The 25,833-nt window shown below is 34.0% G+C and overlaps 2 protein-coding genes and 1 pseudogene across 2 annotated transcripts; 2 read left to right on the top strand and 1 right to left on the bottom strand.

Moving 5' to 3' along the window:
* The first annotated feature begins 296 nt into the window (after positions 1–296).
* Positions 297–399, top strand: LOC132310544 (U2 spliceosomal RNA; annotated as a pseudogene).
* Positions 400–4,659: 4,260 nt separating this feature from the next.
* LOC132307197 (putative serine/threonine-protein kinase-like protein CCR3) lies at positions 4,660–7,238 on the top strand. The gene has a single exon (XM_059804887.1). The coding sequence runs from the start codon at positions 4,724–4,726 to the stop codon at positions 7,115–7,117; it is 2,394 nt and encodes a 797-aa protein (XP_059660870.1). The 5' UTR covers positions 4,660–4,723; the 3' UTR covers positions 7,118–7,238.
* Positions 7,239–10,027: 2,789 nt separating this feature from the next.
* On the bottom strand, positions 10,028–15,580 carry LOC132307198 (phosphoinositide phospholipase C 4-like). Its single transcript, XM_059804888.1, has 9 exons — positions 15,017–15,580; positions 13,823–14,019; positions 13,028–13,163; positions 12,705–12,941; positions 12,372–12,607; positions 12,121–12,238; positions 11,202–11,339; positions 11,037–11,123; positions 10,028–10,557 (listed from the first exon to the last, which is right to left on the bottom strand). Exons 1-9 carry the CDS (start codon positions 15,329–15,331, stop codon positions 10,264–10,266), a joined length of 1,758 nt encoding a protein of 585 aa, XP_059660871.1. The 5' UTR covers positions 15,332–15,580; the 3' UTR covers positions 10,028–10,263.
* Between the last annotated feature and the right edge of the window lie 10,253 nt (positions 15,581–25,833).

Below are 25,833 nucleotides of genomic sequence, written 5' to 3'. Positions count from 1 at the left end.
CTTTCTCGGCCTTTGTCCAAAGAGTTTCAGTATTTATTTATTAATTGATATAATTTCTATAAAACTCAAAGTTAATATAAAAGAGTTTAATTCACAATAAATAGCTCTCATTAATTATTATATCTTACGATAAAAATTCTATAAAACTCAAAATTACCTAATAAAATTAAATTTAATTCAAATTAACAAAATATAAAAAGAGTTTAATTCAAATTACAAAGTCCTACATTGATTTTAAGTAAAAAGGATTACATGAAAGCCTCGTATAAAACTATAGAGTTAAAGAAATAATAATCATACCTTCTCGGCCTTTTGGCTAAGATCAAGTGTAGTACTAAATTTTGCAATATACTACTAGTCACACAAAATATAATAAATTCAAATTATACTATACTACTCACACAAAATATAATAATAGTCACAATTGCAGCAGGAAGGGATTCAAAACCTAAACCAAACCCAAATAATGGACCAAATAATTCTTTCCACACTTGAGAACAAACATATTTAAATTAAGTACCATATTTGATCTAAAATAAGAAAGATCTATTATCACAGTTACACATGTGGCAATCAACACTTACAAAGGTAAATTATTATACAAATCGATATTATTTACATTATATATTATTAAGTAAATCTATAATTACAAACTTTTACAAATAATAATGTTATATTCCAGGTCTGTCTCTTCAAACGCAAAAATGATCTACATTGCAAATCAATATGGATATTGAAAGTGTCAAAGCATTAAGACATTGGTTCGTTATTTATTCCAACTTCTTTTACATTATATATATATTCATAAAACTATATGTAATCTTTTTCTTTGAGCATGTTTATACATAACTAAACATATATGCCAGATAATATTTGTTTTTATATTTTTATATTGCAGACTTCTTGGTGCAAAATATACACTATTTGTAGAAAGAAAACATGTTTTTCTGTTTTATTTATTTAATTATTTTACAAGATAATTTATATGTGGACAGGTCCAAAGAGAACATAAATAACAAAGATATAAGAAATTTGATTTCCAGTACAAAAGATCAATAATTCAATGGTGTTGAAAAAGTCAAACTTGAAGGCATAATAGGAAAATCTACAATGTCCTTTGAGGTATTAAATTTTAGTATGTTTCTTAATCTTTCTTAATTGTATATCACATTTTTTTTTTATTCAATTTATATATTGAGAAGTTATATTTTGTTGCATAACCTGCAGAAAACAAATTATTGTTTCGAAACAACAATTGAAAATGTCGTTAATGACCGCGAACCGTGGTACGACGCCTATGAGAAATGCAACAAGAAAATAAAAGTTGAAAAAAATAGAGTATACTGTCCTCGATGCAACACAACAGACCCAAAATGCATTCAAAAGTATTATTGTATCCTAAAACCTTATTTTGTATTTATTTCAATGGTTTAATAATATTACAAATACATAATTATTTGTCTTTACTCATGTGCAGATTCATGGTGATAATTAAAGTGCGAAATATGGAGCATATTGCAACACTTGCAACCCTAACGGTGTTCAATGATTGCCAAACATTAATAAATTGTTCACTAGATGATTTACTACAATTACAAATTGAGGTAATTTCCCACCCTTATTCATAAAATTTTAATTAAATTAAAAAAAAAATATTTACTTGAATTTCTCAATAACTCTAAATTATATATCTTTTTTTTGCAAGACATGGATGAATTTAGCAGCAAAGTGACAAGCTGCAAAAGAAAATCTTTTCTTTTTTTGGTGAAGATAGACAATATTCAACAAGTCATGAAAACTTATTTTGCGGTAGAGGAATTAAAAAAATTGACACTTGACAACGATTTATTTCTTGAAGAAATGAGATATGCAAAAAAGATAAAGATTGAGAAATAAATAATTTAGGAATACTTTTATTTTCAAACAGTTATAGTTTTGGATTTTATAATATATTTTGTTTCTTTTGAGGTGACAATTATTACAATCTATACGTTGTTGGTACCCTTTCGAATTTTATAATATATAGAATTTTTATATAGTATATATTTATGAATGTTTTGTAAATTATAGAATTTTAATTTTCATATATATTTTTAAATGTTTATAATTTTCATTCATTTATTAATGGAAAACCCTTATTTTGTTTCTTTTGATGTGACAATTATTACTTTCTAAATATTATTCATATGAATACTTTTATTTTCAAAGAGTTATAGTTTAGAAATTCATTGAGATGACAATTAATACACTCTAAACATTGTTGATAAAAACTCATTTAATATCCAACAATATCATACAACGAATATATCATAAGTTACAAAACATTCAACACGTGCATCGCACGTGCATTTTACTAGTATATATATATTCAAAATCCACAATACCATAAATCTAACCTCCCTAAAAAAATATTGCAATAAAAGAAATACTTCAAATAATTAAGAATAAAGCAAAGTTATCAACAACTTTACAGTTCACATTTTACACACATCCACAAATATAATTGTTCTGATTTTTCTCTGTTTTTCTTGTTACGGTCTAAAAGTTTATTAATTCCAGTACTAAGATGAATGAATAAAATAAAAAAATAAACATTGAATCATAAAATTTAATAAAAATAGAAGTTCAGAATTTCGAACAAAAGAGTCAAAAGAGTTAAACTTCTAAAATTACATTAAGTACCTCATTTTTCTTAAAAAAAATTACAAAATATACCCCACTGTGTCCGGACGGTGTCCTTTGCATGTCCGGTACGTGTCCTTCGCGTGTCCCACATGTGTTTATCCCGTGTCTAATAAAAAATAATTTCTGAGCACTTCACAAAAGTATCGGACACGTGTCTGATACGGAATTTTTGAAAGGGGTGTCCGTGCTTCTTAACTTTTAGGACAACAAATTTTAGGAAAAGGAACATTTGTCAAATTTTTGTATCCCAATCCTCCAAGGTAGGGTGGGTGTCCCACAATTGCACATATTATCTTGAGCCTACAATAATTTGCTCTTTTCTCTTAAAGAAATTCAAAAATTTACTCGGCAAAAACCTTTTAAAAAAAAAAAAAATTAGTAATTACCTGGGGGCGAGGGTATGTGAGACGGACAAACTACATATGTATAATGATAAATTACAAAATATTTTAAGAGGTCCGACATCACTATGTTGGACTATTGTAAGAAGAGGAATGCTACAAGGATGGCCAGCTGCAGTATCTTTTGGTATTCTCATTTTTATGGTCGAGTACTTGAGACTTGAGACTTTTAAGAGTTTCATTTTCACTTGTAGTCAATTACATACACACACACACCTGTGTATATGTGTGTGTGATGTCCATCAAATCAAATTATGGAGAGTAAGTATACTTAGCTGTAAATATCATTAGCAAGTAGATTCTTCACGTCATTCCAAATTAGCCACTTTCTCGTGAACCAAATAATGGTTGACGATATGGTGATATGGACGAGTACTCTTGTTTTTTAGTGATAATAATTGGCTTTTTTAATCCGAAATTAAACACGGTTGTTTAAGAAGTGATGCAAACATGTCCTTATCTATGTGGAGCTTTGGACAATCTTTCACATTCAAACCCACACAGATTAAAAACTATGAACATGAAATATTGTCCAGCTTGGCTCATGTTTTTTTGTCACTTTCCTTTGTTGTAAGCTCGTTCTTGCTCGGAAAATTAAAAATAAAATAATCTGATACCAACATTTCTTTCAATTTAGGTTGCATATGATTCGTAGAAATACCAAGTCTAGTTCAGTTAAAAAAAGAAAAGAAAAGGAGATTACTAAACATCATTTAAAATGTTTTTAAAAAAAGAGTATAAGAATTTGAGAAAAATATATAACAAAAAGCAACCACAATTCAATTAATTTATATGAAAATAAATGGACAGCAAATGATGGGGTTATTGTAACAACTTATTCCTCACATGATTATTCATTTTGCTTGTGACCTAAAGTGACAAGTGATAGGTTAATGCAGCAATAAATTATTTTATTTGAATTTGAAAGTCACAAGTTAAAAAAAAAAAAAAAAAACCCTCATTCACATTTACATGTAGAACAAAAATTACACACATATATATATATTCTTAGAGCACGTGTATCGACTTCACAATACAAGCATTATTTAAGTTAGGAGTGGTTCGAAATGAGACTTCATGAATTTACTTTTCAGATTTCTGTCAACGCCATTATGCCGTTGACAACAAAAATTGCATACATTTAACCCTCTAAATTTTATAATTGGAAAATGATTATAACGAACGGTTGGACACATGAGATAGTATGATGTAAGTGAGAAAAAATTGGTATTGAGAATGTTGGGTTCTGATTTATATAGAATGCAATCGAATATGTGGGACTTTGGGAAGGTGACTAATAATTGAGTGTTATCAATAAATTAGGGTTAGCTCAAGTTATTGTCAAACTCTTAAATTGGTATTGATGATGCTACCTTCTGATTTATATGAAATGGGAAGGTGAGTAATAATTGAGTATTTTTAATAAGTTAGAGTTGAGCTCAAGTTATTGTCAAATTCTTAAATTGCACTCCTAATTTAGAAACATCACGTTAACTGGACCACACTCTCCGCACCTGCGACTCCCTTTCACCTCACTATCTTCATCATTGTCTTTTTATGTGTACTTTCTCTCTCTACTCTCTCTCTCATCCAATGAAGAACAAAAGCACAAACACCCTCCACTCCTTGCAATCCCAATGTTTCACATGAAGACACCTTTCTCCTCATACCCCACCATCGCCATCGCTATCATCATCCTCATCGCCGCCGGCTCTCCGCCTCCGTCCGTCACTGGTCTCGGTTGCAGCTCCACTATCGCCGTCAGCTACGGCCGCAACTCCACCACCGTCTGTGGCATAATCTCCGGCGAGCCCATCCAGACAATTCAATGCTACAATGCCGGTAAAACATTTTCTATCGAACCAAACATCTCCTATGAATCCATCTCCGGGGGCCGCGACCTGCTCTGTGGCCTTATATCCGGCGGCCTCAGCCTTCTCTGCTGGGACACAGCCACTTTTCAACCTAAGCGAATTTATCACAGTACCCACCGCCGGTTAACTGAATTAACGGTCGGAGACACTCAAATTTGTGCAATTGAGGCCATCACTAGTTTGGCCTTATGCTGGAGATTTCCGTCACCGGAGGTGGCGTCGAAGTTCAGTACGATCACCTCCGGTGGAGGGTTCTCTTGTGGGATAGTGACGAACAACAGTAGAGTCATTTGTTGGGGTGGTAGTAAAATTGGAGCTGAGATTCAAAGACAATTTGGGAATTTCACAATGTTGAGTTTGGTTGCTGGTGAGTCTCATGCTTGTGGCGTGACAAAGTCTGGGACTTTGATCTGTAAAGGAAGAAATAATAATGGACAGCTTGATGTTCCTTCTCATTCGGCTTTCGAGTACTCAGGTGTCGCATTGGGTGTAAATCAGAGTTGTGCAATTCTGAGGAAAAATGGGGTTGTGATTTGTTGGGGAGGAGGATTGAAAAGATCAGAATTTGCTAGAGATTTTTGGAGATATGGTTCTTTTGAGTCAATTGTGGCTGGTATGGATTTTATATGTGGATTGAAGACGACGAGCTTATCTCTGTTTTGTTGGGGATTAGGGTGGTCTAATGGGTTTAGTTTAGGGACTGTCGTTCCATTGCCAATGGTGATTCCGGGACCGTGTGTTCAAGCTTCATGTAGCATGTGTGGTGTGTATCCGGATTCGGATGGTCTTTGTGCTGGTTCTGGGCGTATATGCAAGTCATGCGAGGTTGAGCTTCCAATTCCGGCATTGCTTCCCCCAATGTCGCCATCAGCACAGCCAGTATTCCCGCCATCAAAGGGCAGAAAGAGGATGTTTTTGGTGTTTGGCATTGTTGGGTGTGTGGGGTCTTTTGCAGGTATTTGCACTGCTGTGTACTGCTTGTGGGGTGTTGTTTGTGGTTTCTTGCAGCCAAAAGTTCATAATGCTGCTCAACCCACTGTTGCTAGGGCCAATGCCGGCACTGCCTCCATGTCCAGCAATCGTTTTGACGCTCCGCCTTCAAGATCAGCCTCTGTCAAGCGAGATAGGTCGCTGAAACTGAGCCGCCAAAGGAGTGGGACTTCTTCGAGGCACATGGAAAAAGCAGATAAATTTTCACTATCAGATCTTGCTGCCGCAACTAACAATTTTTCATTAGAAAACAAGATTGGTGGTGGGAGTTTCGGCACGGTTTATAAAGGTAAGCTTGCTGATGGGCGCGAAGTGGCCATTAAAAGGGGAGAAATTGGTGTAAAAACAGAGAAATTTCGTGAGAAAGAAATTGCATTTGATTCTGAATTGTTGTTACTGTCACGCCTTCATCACAAACACTTGGTCGAGCTTTTGGGATTTTGCCAAGAAAAAGATGAGAGGCTTCTAGTGTACGAGTACATGAGCAATGGATCACTACATGATCATCTGCATAGCAAGAACAACGTCCAAATCAGTAGCAGCATTTTGAATTCTTGGAAAATGAGGATCAAAATCGCGTTAGACGCGGCCAGGGGAGTTGAGTATCTCCACAATTATGCAGTGCCACCCATAATTCACAGAGACATCAAGTCCTCAAACATACTTCTGGGCGCGAACTGGACAGCAAAAGTGTCTGATTTCGGATTGTCTCTAAAGGGTCCCGAGTCTGATCAGGAAACCATGTCAAGCAAGGCAGTAGGGACAGTTGGATACATCGATCCTGAATACTATGTACTCAACATTTTGACAGTGAAGAGTGATGTTTATGGTTTAGGAGTGGTACTGTTGGAGCTCTTGACAGGGAAGAGAGCTGTATTCAAGGACGACGGGTCGGGTCCTATGGGGGTGGTGGAATATGCAGTGCCCCGGATATCGACAGGGGAGCTACAGAGTGTGTTGGATGAGAGAATAGGACCACCGGCGATGAACGAAATCGAGGCGGTTGAGCTGGTGGCATACACTGCCATGCATTGTGTGAACTTGGAGGGTAAAGAGAGGCCTACTATGAGTGACATTGTGGCTAATTTGGAGAGGGCACTGGACCTTTGTGAGGACAGTCATGGTAGCATCTCCGGTAACAACACATTCCCGATTGCTACCCAGTGAAATTTCCTCCCAATAGAGGAATTTATGAAATTCTTTCAGATTTTTCCATTACTTTTTTCCCTTCTCATTGGGTAAATTCCCTAATTCTTTCTCTATAAGAAGAGGATTCTATTTTTTATCATTTAATTTTCTACCTATACGTGTTTAAGCTTTTTAAAAGTATTCATTTACCTGTTCTTTGGGGCCAATTAATAGCTATTCCGTCGGGTCTGATAAATGAGGTGATACCCACAGCTCATTCAATGGATAAATGCACAAATTGATACATTTGTGATTGTGAGGGGCAAACTATTTGATCATGTTTTGCTAAACAGGTAACATAGAAGAAGTGGCAATGAAAGGTTCCATGTGTATCAATAATGACTTGATCTACAAAAATTATGAAGCCTTGTAAAATATATATATATATATATTTTTGGAAGGTAAATGTTATATTAATAGAAAATTATACAATAAAACCCAAATTTCAGGGCCCAAACAGCCATCATACAGACGAACTAACATTGGCCCATTCGACAGTTGATGAAGACATTAATATTCTAAGAGCCCTAGAATAGATATGTCTAAAACAACGAATCATCCGGTGAGCGCTGTGAGATGATAGTTGAGTACAAAACCACTGCTAAAAGTTGACGGACGAAGCAAGTCCATTCCATGTTCCATTTTCAATGTGTGACAACCTGTCCTAGAGAGAGTGAAGCAATAGCCTTTATAGGACAGTCTGTCCAAAGGTGTCCTACGCATTTTAAAAGTAGAGAGGAGGGTTGAACAATATGCTCATGGAGAGAAGAACATAAAATGATTCCAACTTTTACTAGTGGATGTGCCATGACAAGCATTTCCTAAACATAATTCAGTAAAACACACGGAGTTACAAATACCTAACGCTTCACTCCCGTCACTTTGAGTGGGCAGGACATATATTGGCACAATATTATTATGACACATCATTTTTTATTCGTTAATAAAAAAAAAAGTCAAAAAGATTTACTTAGGGTACGCAAAATTAGGGCTATTTTTTAGAGTAATCGAGATTTTACCATGACAAAGATTAAACGCGTTACAGGTGTTCTGTTTGATAAAATTATAAGACACTTAGGACAAATACTATTAGACATTACAGAGTGTTCTGTTTGATAAAATTATAAGACAATTAAGACAAATACTACTAGATGCTCTGTAACATAAATGGATATAGCATTTTTAGGAATTAGGACAGAATTAAATATAGTGTGACATAAACAGAGTGCAGTTTATGAATGCTCACCAACTAGGTCATATAGCTCAAGGTGAGAGTGGAAAAGAGGTCATTACTTCAGATATTATTTGCAATAAAAAGATGAACCTACTACTTGGAACAAAATGGCTTTCCTCATACTTAAATACATGTCATTACAAAAGTTGTTTGATAGGTAGGAAATAGTACCCTTAAAACAAATATTGGTGAACTGGGATTCAAAGATTTAAATAGTAGTTTACACTCGTGATAATATATATACACACACACACACATATGCACGTGATACGACTTCCAAGATCCTATAATGGATAATTAAGCCAAGATAAGCTGTCTTTATTAAAGTAATTGTGGTTACTTCCATTTGTAGGGTCCAGAAGAAAACGTGCCTGATCGACTTTTAGAGCCCCTTGACTTCGTAACCAACAATTATCTCTTTATCAAGTATACTTTATAAGATAACAACTCAAAAGTTTCTTACAAATACAAATACAAAAAAAAAACAACCTCCTCTTTCTGCGTGAGCTCTCTCACTTAATGGTGTTCAAATTAAAAATAGACACATTAAAATAATAATATCTATTTGGAGCTTTTACCATTTTCTTATCGCAAACATAAGAGAGAGACCGAAACCATGATATAAATTTCAATTTCCAGCTGCTTAGTCTACATTTTATTATCACATCACATCTAAGAAAGCTAGGTCAGTCATAGTGATAGATTGGCTTGTTGCCATTGATTTGTTGTTCAACACAAGTTTGGTAATCATCATAATATGCATTTTATATTTTTACCTTACAAAATTAATTTGGTAGACAATGCCAGCAATTAATACTCATTGACATGTATATGTTAGTATTCACAACATCTAAAATTCAATTAAAAGTTTAAGCATTGGCCTATATATGCGACAATTTTAAAAATATTGCAGAAAATATATATATATATATATATATATAGCAGAATTGATCAAATAATGATATTGACGATGTTCTGACTTCCTCTCTTGTTGCAGTATATCCTCCCCTTGGAACCTTCTGATCAGGAACCAATGCAAGTGATATATACTCATGGTGTCGTTCTCTGAGTAATCTTCAAACACAAGCATACCTTTTCACACACACACACACACACACATACTAATGGTGTCATTCTCTGAGTAATCTTCAATCACAGGCATACCTTGACACACACACACAAACACGTATATGTATATAGGAGTGAAGATAGAAAGAGATTTTTCGTATGGATAGAGTAAGAATGATGGTTGTAGGACTGAGGCACGTAGTTTCTCAGTGACAGTTTGTTTGTCACTTTCAATTATGAATTTGTCACATTGTATAGGAACAATTTTTTTTCCTTGTCTCAACACTTTCGAATGTATCAAACCATCTCTATAATTTAATTCGTCAAATATTCTATCAAAATCTTCTTCTGTTTGAGGTTTGTCTGTAATAAAGTAGTAATAGAAATACACATCCAGTATGGCCTTGTGATGTATAATTTTGTTTGAAGTACATTTAACAGAAGTGACTGAAGTATATCACCAGATTTCGATTAAAGTCGAAAACCGAACTAATAACTGATCAATGGTTCTTCTAAAACACCCATACCACTGATTTAACAGTTACTGAACTTTATATTTTCTGAGAAGTATCTTATAAGTCAACATATAGCGAAGTCGAGAGAAATAATAAACGAGGCAAATGTGTTATACATGGAGCATACCTCCACTTTTCAAAATATAGTATACAAAATTTATTTCAATACAAGGTATGAATACAAAAATCTCATGCAACAAATGAAAATAACAGCTCTAAAAGACGCAAAATATATACAGCCCCAGCACGAAATCCTGGGGAAGTCCAACCAAATAAATAGATGAAAATGCAGTTAAATATAAGAAGTTTCAGACAAACTCAAACCGCATGAGAAGCCTCACTGAGTTAAACTTTTCTCCTTTTCGGTCAAAGAGGGGGACTGCTCGGATTCCTTCCCTCAATTCAGAAACAGGCAAACAATTTTGGCCAGCAAAATCATCCTTCTCAGACATGTCATACTCGTGTACTTCGATTCGAAGTAAAGCCAATTCAGGAACAGTCAAGGGAAATGTGAACTCTTCGCCCCAAACAGGTGTCCAATCGTCCTCTTTTTTCTTTGTTTTCTTCATTATCTCATCAGCAGGCACTCCAGCTATACCGACCTGCCCCACAGATTGACCAGTAAATACATGCATCAATATGCTCAGGAAGGCTAATACGGGGGAGCAGACTGCATTTCTATCAAAATGCAAGGATTTGACAGCTACGGACTACAAATATCAATTCACATGCACGAAGGCAATCATGATTCATGACTGAGCGAGGATTTTTAATTTAAGACAATGAATAGCCTTTTAAATACATATTTTTGGCACTTTTTTAGAATCACATAGAAAAATTTCCAGATGAATAGTCTGGGAATTAGTAAGTCAAGATATTAAGTTGATAAGTGGAATATAAATTGATATTAAGTCAATGTCCCATATATCCGTGCAATATGGCCTAAGCTTATTTTATGCAATTTCCCATGTCGATCAAATATATACACCAGCTATACAATCTAAACATGATTTATTTAGCTCACACAAAGTAATTAGTGTAATTGAGAAGGAAAGAATTTAGTGAAGTACTGCAGACTTACCCTGGTGTAGAAGTCAGGCGGGGAATACAAATCAAAATGAGTTTGTTTAAAATCCAAATGCCATCCATCCCCCATATATACTTTTACCTGTCACCACAAAAAGACGTGTGAAGAGTAAATTATGGGAAATGTGGAGTTACATTTGCTTTAGTGGTCTGCTCTCACCTTTAAAGTTTTCTTCACTGGCAACTTTTCTTTAGGATCAAACACCTGGTCATAAAAAAAATCAGGTTTTTTCACGTAACCACACCCGCCGTTGGATCTAAACATCCCATGCATCAACCAGAGTGACCTACCATATCCCTGCCATTGGAACAGTGACAAGTCGGTCTTTGAATGAGAAAAATATATACATATATATACATGAGATATCATCGCTTTTGAACTTAGAATTTCTTGAAGTATAGGAACTCACTTTTAAAACAAAAAGTGGTGCAGTAATAGCATCCTGCTCTATTCAACTAGCAACCAATGTTTCCACATTATTAATTTTTGTAATTGATGGAGAATTATCGTCTTTTCTTTTTTCGTTTTCCTTTTAATTCAATTAAATCATAACCCAACCAATTGGTTGAGCTATATGAATCTTTCATGCAAGTGTTCATGACTAGTATTGATGGTTAGTGAATTGACTCACTTCTGTAACCTGAAACTAACAAATGACGAGAGAATCACATTCAAAAAAAAGAATTACATTCAACACAGGTTTTTATCTTTTATTTTTTTCATCATTTTGTTTCAATCAGTAGTTTGAGAGCAGTTTCAACAACCAACCAGCAAATTTAGCTTGCCAAGAAAATGAGAAAATATATTCTATAATCGGTCCTAAGTGACTCATAAGCATTAAAACTTGGGAAGTCTAGGGTAATCTACTTTTGAAAAAGTGAAGATCCTCTCAAAAGAAAATACATTGTAGGCCAATGTGATTGCTTATGCTATTAATTAAACACAGGCAGGCAAAAAGTACTTTTTGCATAAAATTAATGAAAAAAAAAAAGAAGATAATAAAGCAACAATAAAAAGAAGTTTGATATGCAAAATATTAACATTATGTTACATGTTGGGAAATTGTGAAGAACCAAACCTGCATATTAAAAGCAACCATTTGAGCTCCGTGCATCCAACCAATTAATGGCTTGTAATTCGAGGAGTTAAATCGAGTACCTTTGGGGTATACCCGCAGAAAATTGTCCTGGGTGAACCTAGATTTTGAGAAAGAACATCATGAGAGAGTCAGAAAATTATCAGCAAAAGCATAATATGCAAACCTTTTCCATAAAATAGGTACATAATTCCAGGTGTAATATACACTGTATGATGGTGATTGGCATATACCTTAATACATCCATTGCATGAGATTCAGCAGCCTTTTCAAGTGCCTGTTCACTCAAACTAAGGCGTCTAACTTTGTCAATTTCAACTTTGAGAGCCTCCTTCAACCCACCTTTTGGTTTTCCAGCATGAATAGCAATTAGACGCTTGTATGCAGGTGGTTCTGCTGGACGCGAATTTATACGACAATCATTATTGGCTTCATCATCCTGACTGTGGTCACTCTTTTCACTATCACTCTGCAATCCAGCAAAGCAAAAACCAATAAGCAGACGCCTAAGAATTAGGATTTTGGAATAAAAGCCAAGACATGACAAATTTCATTTTTCAGCTCACCTTTTCATTGCTTTCTTGATCAGCTGTAAGATCCGATGGTTCCTTGCCCCATTCATCTTCATCAGAATCCTTTGCCTTCTGTGAGTTACTTCCTTCAAAACTTTTAGCTTCAAGGTACTCTTTTGGAGGTTTGGTTGAAATAATAACACGTTTCATTAAATCTTTTGGTGATGGGAATACTTTTAAATACTCCGACTCGGGCCTGTACAACATTTCTCCAAATGTTTGATCAACCATCTGGAAACAAAGCATGCACGAGCATAAGATATGTAATTCAAATCAAGAAAGGTGGTTAAAATTCAAGAAAGACAACGAAGAATCACCTGAGCTACTTTAGCCTGAAGTTCACATGTAAGGTGGTCTTCTAAAGTTATTATGACAGGGAACGGAGAGGCTGAAAAGGCATGATCTTTGATGGATTTCAAACATTTTATGAGTTCCACAGGAGTTGTCAAGGTCCTATATTCACAAAAACATAATTTTTAAAAATCCCCCAAAAGAATTAAAAAAAAAAAAAAAAAAAAAACTAGAATTAATTGAACCCTAACAGAGTTCAGCAAGTACTGTAACAAATTAAATTATCAAAAACTAATTTAGGAAAAAATATTAAATAAAAACTATATGACTTCTCGATTGCTTTCCCTTTTTCAGAGCTTGGTAAAGTGTTCATGACTAGTATTGATGGTTAGTGAATTACAAGTCCAGATGTCAACTGCAGCTAATTTACTACTTAACCTATATAATTTGTATAGAAAATCCACTGGGATTAGGAACCTTAAATATCTATGCCACAACAACATATGTAATAATTCCATAAAGATCAGATTGTAGTACTTGTCAAGTGAATGTGGCATTTTGGTTTAAAGAATATGCATAGATGCGATCTCTTCTCGCTTGTTCTTGTCATGACATGTTCAGAACAAAAAGTAGAACCTCTGAAGCACAAAACATAGTTTTTTTTTAAGTGAATTTTTCAAAACACACCATATCAAAATAATCTAAGTTGTCATTAGTCAATTCCATACATCTCTCAAGTAATTAGAGAGTAAAAAGAACAAGAAAGCATTCATTGAAAGATAATACTTATGTAGTTTACATGTTTTTGAGAACTTGCATACCTTCCATGTAGAACATGCACATCATCTTTGGTGGGATTAGGCCATAAATCAAGCTCTATCACTCTCACACCTCTTTTCAGTGCCTTTATGATTGGGACATCACTGCAGTCACTACTGAGCTGGTTTCCGGTCAAGTAAGAATTGTGCCCGGTGTATATGAAATAATGTGACAATGGAGCACTCATATCATGGTGAACCTAAAATGAAAATTTGTTCATTGTTAGGAAACACGGTCTCCATATATTGTTCAATTCACTCTGCATTTACAAAGAAGAGAACTATAACACTATAAAAATAGCAAACATAGGGAATAGGTAAAAGGGCTAACCCAGTGCATGAGGCTCCTGCCCCTACGGGGTCGAGGGAGGGATAGATGTAACAAGCAAATAACCAAAATGGGATCTTTATGCTATTCTCAACTATTTTGCTTATGTTGTCAAAATTTAATTCTGTGTCCAAATCCAATTGGCTTCACAAAGAAAACTGAATTTCTCATTACAATATAAAAGATCATTTAAAAATAAAATGGTATTATAGGCTTTGCCAGCTTCTAAGGCATCAGATTCCAGATTTTTTTTGGTAGGTACCAAATTTGTCATACTATGTGAGTTTCAAAGCTGAGATCTCATGTCTTAACCTGCATTGCAAAAGCTAGCAACACAAATGTCAGCTAACAATTTTATTTTTATTTTTTATCTATTTAAAGACTTAGTTTTATTTTTATTTTTTTGGAACACTGGCTTCCAAATTTGGTAAAAGAAAAAAACGAAAAACTCATGGAAGTCTTCAAGGACTCCAAAAACAGAAGACGAACCATTTTACCCAAATCAAACACTCAATTGCACGAGTCAAATTGGTGACAATTAACTCATTCTCACTCTGTTTCTGTTGGTTCCATTTTTTCCGATTATTTCCACTTTTGAAGAATAATAATTAGAAATGTGAGAACTTTATAGTCTTCCTACTATTTCCATTTCCATTGAAAAAGAAGTGCCTAAACTTCAACTTGCTACTTTTGTTTGGCTGCTGAGAAATAGTAAGAACAAAAAAGTGAAAAAATATCATAATTGCCTAATTGACTTGACTTAAAATGTCACAACATCCCAAATTTGGATCCAAAAGGCCAACAGTTCCAAGATTCATTACTGGTGATCTATACATACACCCATATGTATATATATAAGAGCGCTATACCTGAGATCCGATTGGGGGATTGAAATCAACTGAGAAGAGGTAGTGATGGAAATCGTCGAGGGTGAAAGAGTGCCTAGTGAACTTGGCAATGTGATGTCGTTTATGCAGAACCTGCTCCACAATGCGCTCAGCGCCGGCGATCGTAGCTCCGGCGTCGCCTTGGACCTCCATCAAGAACTGCCGGAGCTGTTCCGCCGTCATGTGGGACCCACCTTCCGAATACTTCTTGAACGCTTCTTTCACGTCCGCCGGTGGTTCTGCCTCCGTGATCTTGAACCTTCTGGTAAAGCAAACACATATCCTGTAGCTCCCCATTTCACCGACTCTCTCTCTAGAACACTCACTTTCCCTCTCTATGTATCAATGGATCACCTGTTGATGGACCGGGACTAGAGTGAAGAAGTGAGTAAGAAGAGAGAGAAAAGTCTAGAGAGGGTGTGTTGCAATATCGGAGAATATATATAGATGAAGTACACCCATAACGCGTCACAAGTAAACTAATACACACACGTATGATACACGCAGACTAATTTGGTGTATATTTTTTTCTATTCTCATCTTTTCCATTTTCGAGGAGGAAATGAAAGGAAAAGAAGTTGAATGATCGTAAAATTTGCTTTTATCATGTTTTTTTGTTGGGTTAATTTTACCTGCACCATTGACGTATGTTTATATTTCACTTACACTTCTTTTACTTACACTTCTTTTACGTTTCATAATTTCACCTGCCCCTCAATAATCACGGTCTAATTTCCTAACAGAATTGTGTGAATTTACTTTTCTGCCATAAATTATGTATTAAAATTTATAACTTGAAAAGACTTAAACACCCTCTATTTTTCTCTCTCTCTCCAAACTATTTCTCTCTTTCCACACAAACACATCGTTTTTTTTTTTTTCTCTCTCTAATTCACCTTCGTCTCTTTATCTCTCTATAATACACGTCAACATTTACTTATTATATACAACAACAACTACCTCTTACCAGAATAGGGGAATATATATATATATATATCGTTTCATGGCCCTTCATTCTTCCTCCAAATATTGAAACAACATACACCCTGACCCTTATATGTATATATGTATGCATCACCAGCAAGCCCTGAGTCCGTGACTCAATAATTTCATAGTGTTTTTAATTCAAAACTGGTGAGAGGTTCTTCAATAAAATAGTGTTTTTAGTTTCATACCATCGCCACCCAACAACCACCAGCGGTCCAGCACAACCGTCTACCTATAAACACCACCAAATCTTCATGTCCATGGATATTTGAAGACCCATTTGTTAATGTGCTCAGCAATATTCAAGGACCAGTTGTTCTTATTCACTTACATATGTACATTAAACGTTCATGGTATCAGTCCATTAATCAATTGCACATACCAGTGTAATTACAAAATAATAATAATAAAAAATAAATAAATAAAACAATTTCATTCCAGAGAAGGTGGGTGATAATTGGCGTATTGGGTACATATATGTTGTGTATATGTAACGCATGTTATGTTGAAATATATATATATATATATATATATATATATCAGCCGCTAATGGTTTGTTCTAGGGATTGCACTTGCAGCATGGAAATTGGGGGATCATTGACTAACACCCTAGTAAGAATTTAGAGCTTTGGCGATTGCGGGTTCGAGGATTTTGAGTTCCAATTGATAATAACATCTGGAATTCAGTTGAGAATGACCTTCAAACCTTCTAATTTTAACCTTCAGACCTTCGATTTTCTTTATCTGATTTCAATGCTCAAGCTTTCATGGTTCATCATTCCAAAAAAAAAAAAAAAAACTCTTTCATGGTTCAATTCTCTGTGTTTTGATAATCCCCTTAAGTTGTCGATCAATTTTTGAAATGAAGCTCTGTATACGATCTCTATATTTGTATACCTGAAGCACAATTCAGTCAAAGCTCAGCCATGGTCACCGTCACTGAAACTGATCAGTACCCGATGGATCGCTGAAGCTCTGTACTTGTCTTCATCTTTGGTTGGACTTGTTTGATCTCTAAAACTTTCCATTGCCCACGTTTTCACATTGATGGAGGGTCTGTCTCCGCCTTTTAGAGATGATGAACAGTGCATTTTTTATTTTATTTTTTGGGGTTCTCTCAAGCTATATATGCATTGGTAGAAGTGCTTTTGAAGATAAAAATATGAAGAAAAAAATATAAGGGTAGATTTGTAACTATGCAATGGTCAATGGGGTTAAAAATGTCATTTCGCCATTGTGAAGGGCAAAATTGACCTTATATTAATTTGTTCATGCTAACACGTCAGTTGTTAATAGGCGAAATATTGAAATGTAGAAGGAATATAAATAAAATATAGATTTTTTTTGTTTTTCTTACAAATTAGTGGGTGTGCGACAGTATGAGGCATCACCTTCATGCTTTATTTTATTCTGGATGCTGACGAATGATAGGTGGGGTGAGGGTGACGAAACCGAGGTGTGTCAGGTCAATCCGATGAATGTGATTTAGAAACAATATGATCTGGTGGTGCACAGCACCACCAGCCTCGATAGTTTGCTGGATGTGAACACTTGGTTGTTGACTGTTGATGATGCATATTTTCCAACTCCCAAAGATCAACAATATTCAACGAGATTCACGTGGCTTGACTGAAACTTAGTAGTAAATTAGTAATATCCTAAATTAAATTAAAATAAAGGTATTCAGTGAAAATTTGACTGGACCCACATAAAGTTAACCCAAATTGTGTAGTCAAACTCGTGGAGAGTTAAATGTTTAAGTCAGAGTCTCAGACAGGTGTGAACAAAATAATCCATGCCACACGAGAAAGTAGTATTTCGAAACAATGGCAACTCTTCGATTATGAATGTGGTGGTACATTCTGCCACATTCAAGGATTGGGTTGACCCCGAAACATCATATTTTTAAAATATTTAATATTTTTTTATGCTGCATATTGTGTCACCCAGTAAAAAAATATAGAACTTTGTTACAATTTTGTAGATGACAATTTTAGGTATGTGTATAAATTTGAGTAAATTAGATTTTGTAGAGGCAATCTATCCCCATGAACTTTGTTATGAAAGTGTTCAAAATGTATTATTGTCAATCCTAACCGTATTAAAAAAAAAAATTTAAATTTCAGACTACATCTAACTGTGTCTGATATGTGCCCATGTGTTTGACACCGCCACAACATCTTTAGGTAGAGTGTTTGTGTTTCTTAGGTCTTTCATTATATTTAGACCAGATAGACTATTTAACGTTTATTACTTTAATATTTCCTAAAATTTGTTCACCAACTGTCGAAAAATTGTCATTAATATTCTTATATTATAATAATACATTATATTGTCTTTTATATAAGAGAATGATAAAATTGTCCTTTTAAAAGTTATGGTCAACAAGTTTGTCAAAAAAACAAAAAAGGCTAAAGTTTCATTTAGTGCCCAAACCAAATCTCATTAGAGTAAAAAATGTTGAATAGTCTACCATGTCTAATTTGTTCTAACTTAAGTCACGTAAAGTGAGAGTATGAAAATAGCAGAATTAAGTCATGGGCAGTAAGAATTTGAGCGAGTGCACGCATGAAGCGCGAAAGCGAAAGCATGTTCGGAGCGTGAGAGCAACACCTGTTCAGAAGAATTGTGTAACTTAGGTCCAAACCTCAAGAGATATCAATATAATTTGCCTTATAAATTTTGATGTAGTGGTAATTTTCAACACCATTACATCAATTTTGAACATATTTACATTTACATTTTTCAGCTGGATGTAATGCTTTGAAATTATCATGTTGAAAATGATGTAACCTATTGAAAAATATATGTAATAGGTTGAAAAAATAAATATAATGTGTTGAAAAATATACAACACTATTAATGTATTAGATTAATAAAAATATGACTTGCGATACAAAATAATGAAAGAAAAAAATTCATGCGACCGACTACATTTATATGTAATAAAAAAAGTGATCCTGATGATTTTAATATCAATATATATATATATATATATATAGACACAGAGAGAGAGAGAGATATGGTGAAAATCATAGGAGAAAAAAAGGAGTGGGGTAGGTAAGATAATTTTATATAAGCGTGGTACTGAATGAATAAATTGGAGGTTTATCCCTTCCATCCAATTTGACTGGACTTGGATTGGTAATTGACTGATTGGTTTGGTAGAGAGGACATAAGAGAGAAAAGATTGATTTGGTAGAGAGGACACGAGGAAAGAAGAGAAAAGAGGATGGGTGAGTTATTTTTTATTTTTTTTTATGAAATTTTGTTTCTATAAATTTGAACAGAAGACGCCAAAAAAAACAAGACAAGGCTATTGCAAAATTTAAATTACAAAACTTTTCTTATAATTAACATGCTTTCTTCTCTTTTTCATAACAAACAAGATAAAATATTATTCCATTATTTTCTTTTTCATTCTACCATACAAAAAAACACAATCTCTTCCTATAAATGTCTTATTCATATTTTCTTTTTTCCCTTCTATCAAATTTTATTCCTTTCTAAAAAACGGAATAATAATAATACTATTAGGTATTTTTATCATTTTCCATATTACATTCACAAATTCATAAGTCATGGCAAACCTATCAATTATCATTTTCAGCAAATTTGGAAGTGTCCGAAGATTAAGTTGTTGATAATATAGGCATCAAACATTGCCACGTTCCCAATTGTCCAATTTGATTGTATGAGGTGTCTTACGTTGGATTCTCTTCCTCCTACTTGTGCAATCGAGACTATTAAACCACATAAAACCCACCTCATTTAAAACTAATAAGATCGAAAAATTAATAGTGTCTGTCGAAAACATTTCTTTATTGTCCAACAAAAGTGCAACTCCAAAAAAAAAAAAAAAAAAAAAAAATTATTTTATGACATTTAAAAGTATTCTTACTATATGCCAAACCTCATGGTATTTAATAAGATTTGGTTGAACATGGACTTGTTCAAATCCAACCCATCCATTAATTAGTTATTTTATGGCATGTGGTAGTTGCAACATGGTATTTGATTACAGATGGGTTTTAGTATAAAGTTACTCCTATAACCTAACCAAAACCTAAAGCCAAAAGGGTTTTAATATAAACCACCACAATACGATCCAGGAAGGAATTGTTTGCAAGAAATTGGGCTGGACCTGAATTGGTTGTTGACTGATAGCCCACTTCTTGGAAACAACCTTTCCCGCTTAAAATTGATTTTGCATTTTCTTATAGTCATCATATAATACAATGTGTAAAATTTTGTGGAACAAATGTTTATCATATACTTCCACACCATAGAATAGAATTGGATCATCTCAATTGAACTTGCATCCAAACATTTATTATACATAGTGAGGTGTTGCACCATCACTAATTTATATAAAAGATACAAATTTAAATCAAACTAATATATTAGATACTCACATGACATATTATAATGCTGCAACACACTTTCAAATATTGTTGTGTAAGGGATGATATCTTTCGCTTCCTTTTTTGAGAAAATATTACTATGTTGATCTTTATTTGATTCACTCTCAAAAATAAAATTTCTAAAACACAATAAAATGCGAGAGTAGGCAGTAGACGAATGGACCACACCCATTTTGTGTCTTTTTTAACTATCAATATGATTTTAGAGTGTTGAAAATATTGTTGAAAACTGTAACAGTAAAGACCTATTCTACCAGATGATATGATATTGTTTGTTTTGAATCCGAGCTTGCATGATTTTGTTATTAGGTTTTACTCCAAAAGACCTCATACCAATTGAAATTGTGCACTTGTAACTCGCCTAGTGTAGTAGCCTGCCAGCGTCTCTTGTACCCGTCTATAGCACACCCGCCCACAAGGTTGCCATAATCAACCACCCTTGGGGCCCAACGCCCTCGTTGGCTACACTTCCAATTAGATCTGATACTATTTGTAATGACCCACTCAAAACTTCATCCATCATTTTATAATTGTAACTGTTGGTCGGTTATAAGATTTAAAGGGTCTTTTAAGGTTCATCAATTTTGATTTTTAATTTACAAAAGGAGTGTTTAATGAGAAAATAGTTGTTGGGCTCTTTGCTTATAAATGACAAGGTTAGCCCAATAGAAAGATATACACACCGACGGATAATGGATGCAAATTTTTTTTAAAATAAAAAGAAAAAAACAAAATAAAGGTACTGCAATGCAATAGGCTATATAAAATCATTACTAACTATACGGCAAAAAAATAATAATAAATTATATTTTATATAAATAAAAGTTTTAATTTTTGATCATTTTTTATAAATACTATAAATTGAAATACAATCATTAATACATGTTAGTTTCACAATATATAAAACAAGCTGTCATGGTAATCACTTAATAAATTTTGAATATTGCTTATCAATTATACTATCTTGTTATTGCTGCAAAAGTTACATTTTAATGTTAAAAACTTGATAAAAGTATAGATTATAAAGTATAAAAAAAATTACACTTATATAGAGTTATGAGTCTTAAATAACAAAATTGTCTATTTTAAAAACTCATTTTTCACTTTAGTTGGATTAGGTAAAATACTTACATATGCATTAATAATTATTGTTCAAGTCCAAAATACCCTCCAAACTTTTATTCCAAAATACTAAAATTTTCACCTTAAATCAAGATATTTCTTGATATAATTTATTTCCTTAAAAAATTTGGAAAAATAAGATCTTTCCATTAACTTTGAATCATACTGCTGCAACTTTATATATATATAAACACGGGAATTTATACAAACAATAATAATAATAAATAAATAAAATCAGTATAGTATATCCTCTCCTTGGAACTTTCTGATCAGGAACCAATGCAAGTGATATATGTTAGGCGCTTAATGTTGTACATTTTAACCCCATAACTTGCATATTTTATTCTCTTAGTAGTAGTTTATTTGTGATTTTACATTGTTTTATTGTTTTTATTTATTTCAGGGCTTTAATTGTAATATCAATCAAAACTAATGATTTCGAGCTTTAGAAGACCACATCCGTGGGACCGAGCAAAGAGGAAGATCCAAGTCTAATTAGACTTAGAAAAAAGTCCAAGAGAAGCCACAAGTTGATGAGAATGGAAAAAAGAAGAAAAGGAAGAATCTTTCTCCAACTAAGAAACTTTTTATAAAATTGGTAACTTGAACCCGTTTTGGTAATATGTCTATATCTCTCTCCTCGAGTGTCAAAACAGCTCAATTCCCGCAAAAGTTTAAAGGAAATTCGAAGATCTACAATTTTGTATTTAACGAGGATTTCATAAACCAACTGTTTACCTTATCAAAACTGGGCTGAAAGTTTGTATGAATTTTGGAGTCCTTGTTTGACAGATTTTTCATATATGTCTTCTATATGGAAAAAAGGAACTTTGGGGCTAATATTTTTTTTATTTAAAGGGAGTTCTCTACATCATTGTGAGCATCATACAAAAGAGCTTGAGGCTGAGATCAGAAGAGAAACATTCAGAAGAAAGAAGAGATCAATCAGTGAAGATGTCTTCTTCAACCATGAAGAAATCCATTCCAGTCATGCCCGGCTAAACGCTTTGCTAAAGTTGTGATGTAGCCCTAGCTTAGTACCACTGGTTTGATTGTATTTATTTATTCGAGAATAATTATTTTCATGCATGATTGTGTAACCTATAGGATTTTTACTTGATTTTTCAATAAAAATTGGTTTTAAAGTTTTAATTCAATTACATATTATAGGTGCAAAATTTCTTTCTACTTAAAAGAAATAAAAAGAAAAATACAACTCACTCAGAACAAGCAATTATAATACTCTAAGACAAGTGTATATTGCTCGATGCTTTTATTGGAGGTCTAGATCTCTATTTATATGAAATAAGGTGGTGGAATTATGGTAGGACTCGCCTTACTTATCCTCTAATTCATTCCATATACAATCATTCTTTACAATTAGAATTCTTTCATTTTTACAATTCTTTCTATGCAAAACTTTCCTTACACAAAACTTGCTTTCTTTGTTGAATCCTTTGTCTAGTAGGACTTGTTTATTCTCATATAACTTGGGATGTATGTATCTTGAATCGTCTGGGCTTGATAAATGGGCCGAATGACCAATGTTAGCGATCTTGATAGAAGGGAAAATTCAGCTTAGGCTTGTTCCGGATTGGGCTTTCCCAATTTGGGCTTGATACGGATTGGGCCCTTGCAAATATATACAATATAAATTTGTAGTGTGATGATGTGGATGATCTTCATTGGAGGGGGTTTTTTCCTTCCACATATATATTTTTATATCTTGTCTTAGATATTTAAATCTTGTGATTGAACACAACTCATTCACTTATTGTAGTTATGAATGAGATGGTTATACAATGATTTTTCTCTGAATATAATACTATGGTTTTAATGGATTATGCCTAAAAAAGATAGACTATACTATACCCTAGAGTAAAGTAGTTAGGTAGATGGTTTATGTCAATCGAAGATAGTCCATACTTAGCTTTAATTTATATTATGTTCTGGCTGAATTAATATGTGCTTGTAACTATGATTAATTCCTTATGCATGTTATATATATATCTCCAATAAATTGATGCAATTGACCAGTGGTCTTACGTTAATGGTGAAGTCATGCCCCTAGTTCTTTCTCTCCTATATTTTACATCTTGTTTAATCATTGTTCTTTATTTTATTTTTCTACTTAGTTCATCTAGAATAAATCATCAAAATTTGGTCATCCTATTTTCAAGTTAATTTAGAATTTGAGAAATCTGTTGACAAACTTCATTAACACAAGTCCCTTCGGTACAACACCCTTACAAGAAAGCTATATCTGTAAAGATTCGTGCACTTGCGAGTGGGTATATATAAATCTCACAACAAGTTTTTGGTGCCATTGTTGGGGACTTGTTTTAGTTTTTGACAGATTATATTAAATTCTATAATTAATTTCAATTAGGATCTTAGTTTAGGATTTTATTTTATTTTGATTCTATTGACTATTTCAGGTGGCAATACATGTTTGGAAGACGTTCTTTGTCACTCCCTAAGCTTTTGTTAGACCTAGAAACCGAAAGGACTCTCAGACACTTGAAGAAAGATTTTTGAGGCCTTGAAAAGGAAAAGATGGCGGATGATAGGGAGAACAACAGGGTTGTTGCAGGAGCAATTCGCCGTTTAATAGATCATTATGAACCGGGTGTATAAAACTCTTCATCTGCAGTTCGGTATCCTGAATTGAAAGCCCATCACTACGAAATTAAGGCTAGTAATTTTCAGTTACTATATTATTTTTACGACCTATCAAAAGAAGATCCATACTGGCACTTGGATGACTTTGCAGAGGTGTGCAGAACAATAAAGATCCAGAGTTTTGACGATGGTGTGCTCAAGCTACACCTTTTCTCTTTTTCATTGAAGGACAAGGCGAATGATTGGTTTAATTCCTTGCCAGCAAACTCCGTCACTACATGGGCAGAGTTGATATAGAAGTTTTTAAACAAGTACTTCGCCATGGTGAGAACTGCTCAATATTGAGATGCCATTACCTATTTTGCTCAAGGGCTTGAGGAGCCTTTTCATGAGGCTTGGGATAGATTCAGAAACCTCCTTCAAAAGTGTCCTCATCACGACATACCAAAATGGTAGCTGGTTAACTTCTTTCATAAGGGGATAAATGAGGCACAAAGGTATATGGTGGATGCATCGTGTGGCAAAAACTTTATGTTGAAGAGTGAAGAGGATGCATGGCAGCTTTTCAAAAATATATCTGATAATTCTACACATGTCTTACCTCCTGCAGTAAGACCACCCACCATATTAAAAAGACCAAAAAACGTGAATGAAACAGAAGTAAATCGAGAGCTAGTAGGAGGCATTAACTAAGAGAGTTGAACAATTAATGACTTCACAGTTAAATTCTACTCCTCATATAACTGATGCTTAAGGCTTTGAGGTTTGTTCTTTCTATTTCAGTCCGACTCACCATGTGTCTATTTGTCCGAGTGCAGCTCAGTTTGCAGAAGGCAATATGTTTTCAAACACTTACAATCCGGCTTAGAGAAACCATCCTAACTTCTCATGGAGAAGTCTAGCCAAAGGAACATTAGCTCCTCCACATCAAATACCTCAGGTGCAAGGCAATTTTTGAATCTCAAGTTTAGACTTTAAATCCTCCAGGGTTCACTCCTATCCATGCCTTCGGTCGACCTCAACAATTCTTATCAATGCTCGAGGTAATGATAACAAAGCAGTTAGAGCCAACTAATCAGCTTGTGCAATCTCATTCTCAATCCCTTGCCAAGTTAAAGATTCAAATTGGCCAACTAGCTAAAGCCATGAATAGAAAAGAAGATGGCAAGCTTCCTAGTCAACCAGTGGCTAACCCAAGAGGAGTGCGGGTAATTGATGACATTACTAACAAGTGCAAGCAATCACTACTCTGAGAAGTGGGCAAATAGTTGAAAACAAGGTGAAAGAAGAGGAAGCAAAAAATGATGAAAACTAAAAGAAAATAAGGAGTGTAATAAAGAAGCACAAGATGGTCAGATAACTACTGAGCCATCTCCTGAGCAAAGGCGTACAGTTGTGCCATTCCTTCATAGACTACAAGAAACATCAAAGGTGGCAAAGTAGGCAAGCAAACTTTAGGACATAATGGAGATATTCAAGCAGGTGAAGCTTAATCTCCCATTGCTTGATACAATTCAGTAAATTCCAGCTTACGCCAAAATTTTGAAAGATCTATGTACTTAGAAGAGGTATTTAAAAAGTCATGTTCTTCAGAAGGTACTACTAACTGAGCAAGTGAGTTCCATAATCCAGCATTGCACTGCT

The sequence above is a fragment of the Cornus florida genome, unplaced genomic scaffold (assembly GCF_030987335.1).
Source record: "Cornus florida cultivar Cherokee Brave unplaced genomic scaffold, ASM3098733v1 CherokeeBrave_3.0.0_Hap2_Chr05, whole genome shotgun sequence".
In the NCBI taxonomy this organism is placed as follows: Eukaryota; Viridiplantae; Streptophyta; class Magnoliopsida; order Cornales; family Cornaceae; genus Cornus; species Cornus florida.
The sequence above is the reverse complement of the archived record's forward strand: the minus strand, read 5'-3'. Positions and strand labels throughout refer to the sequence as shown.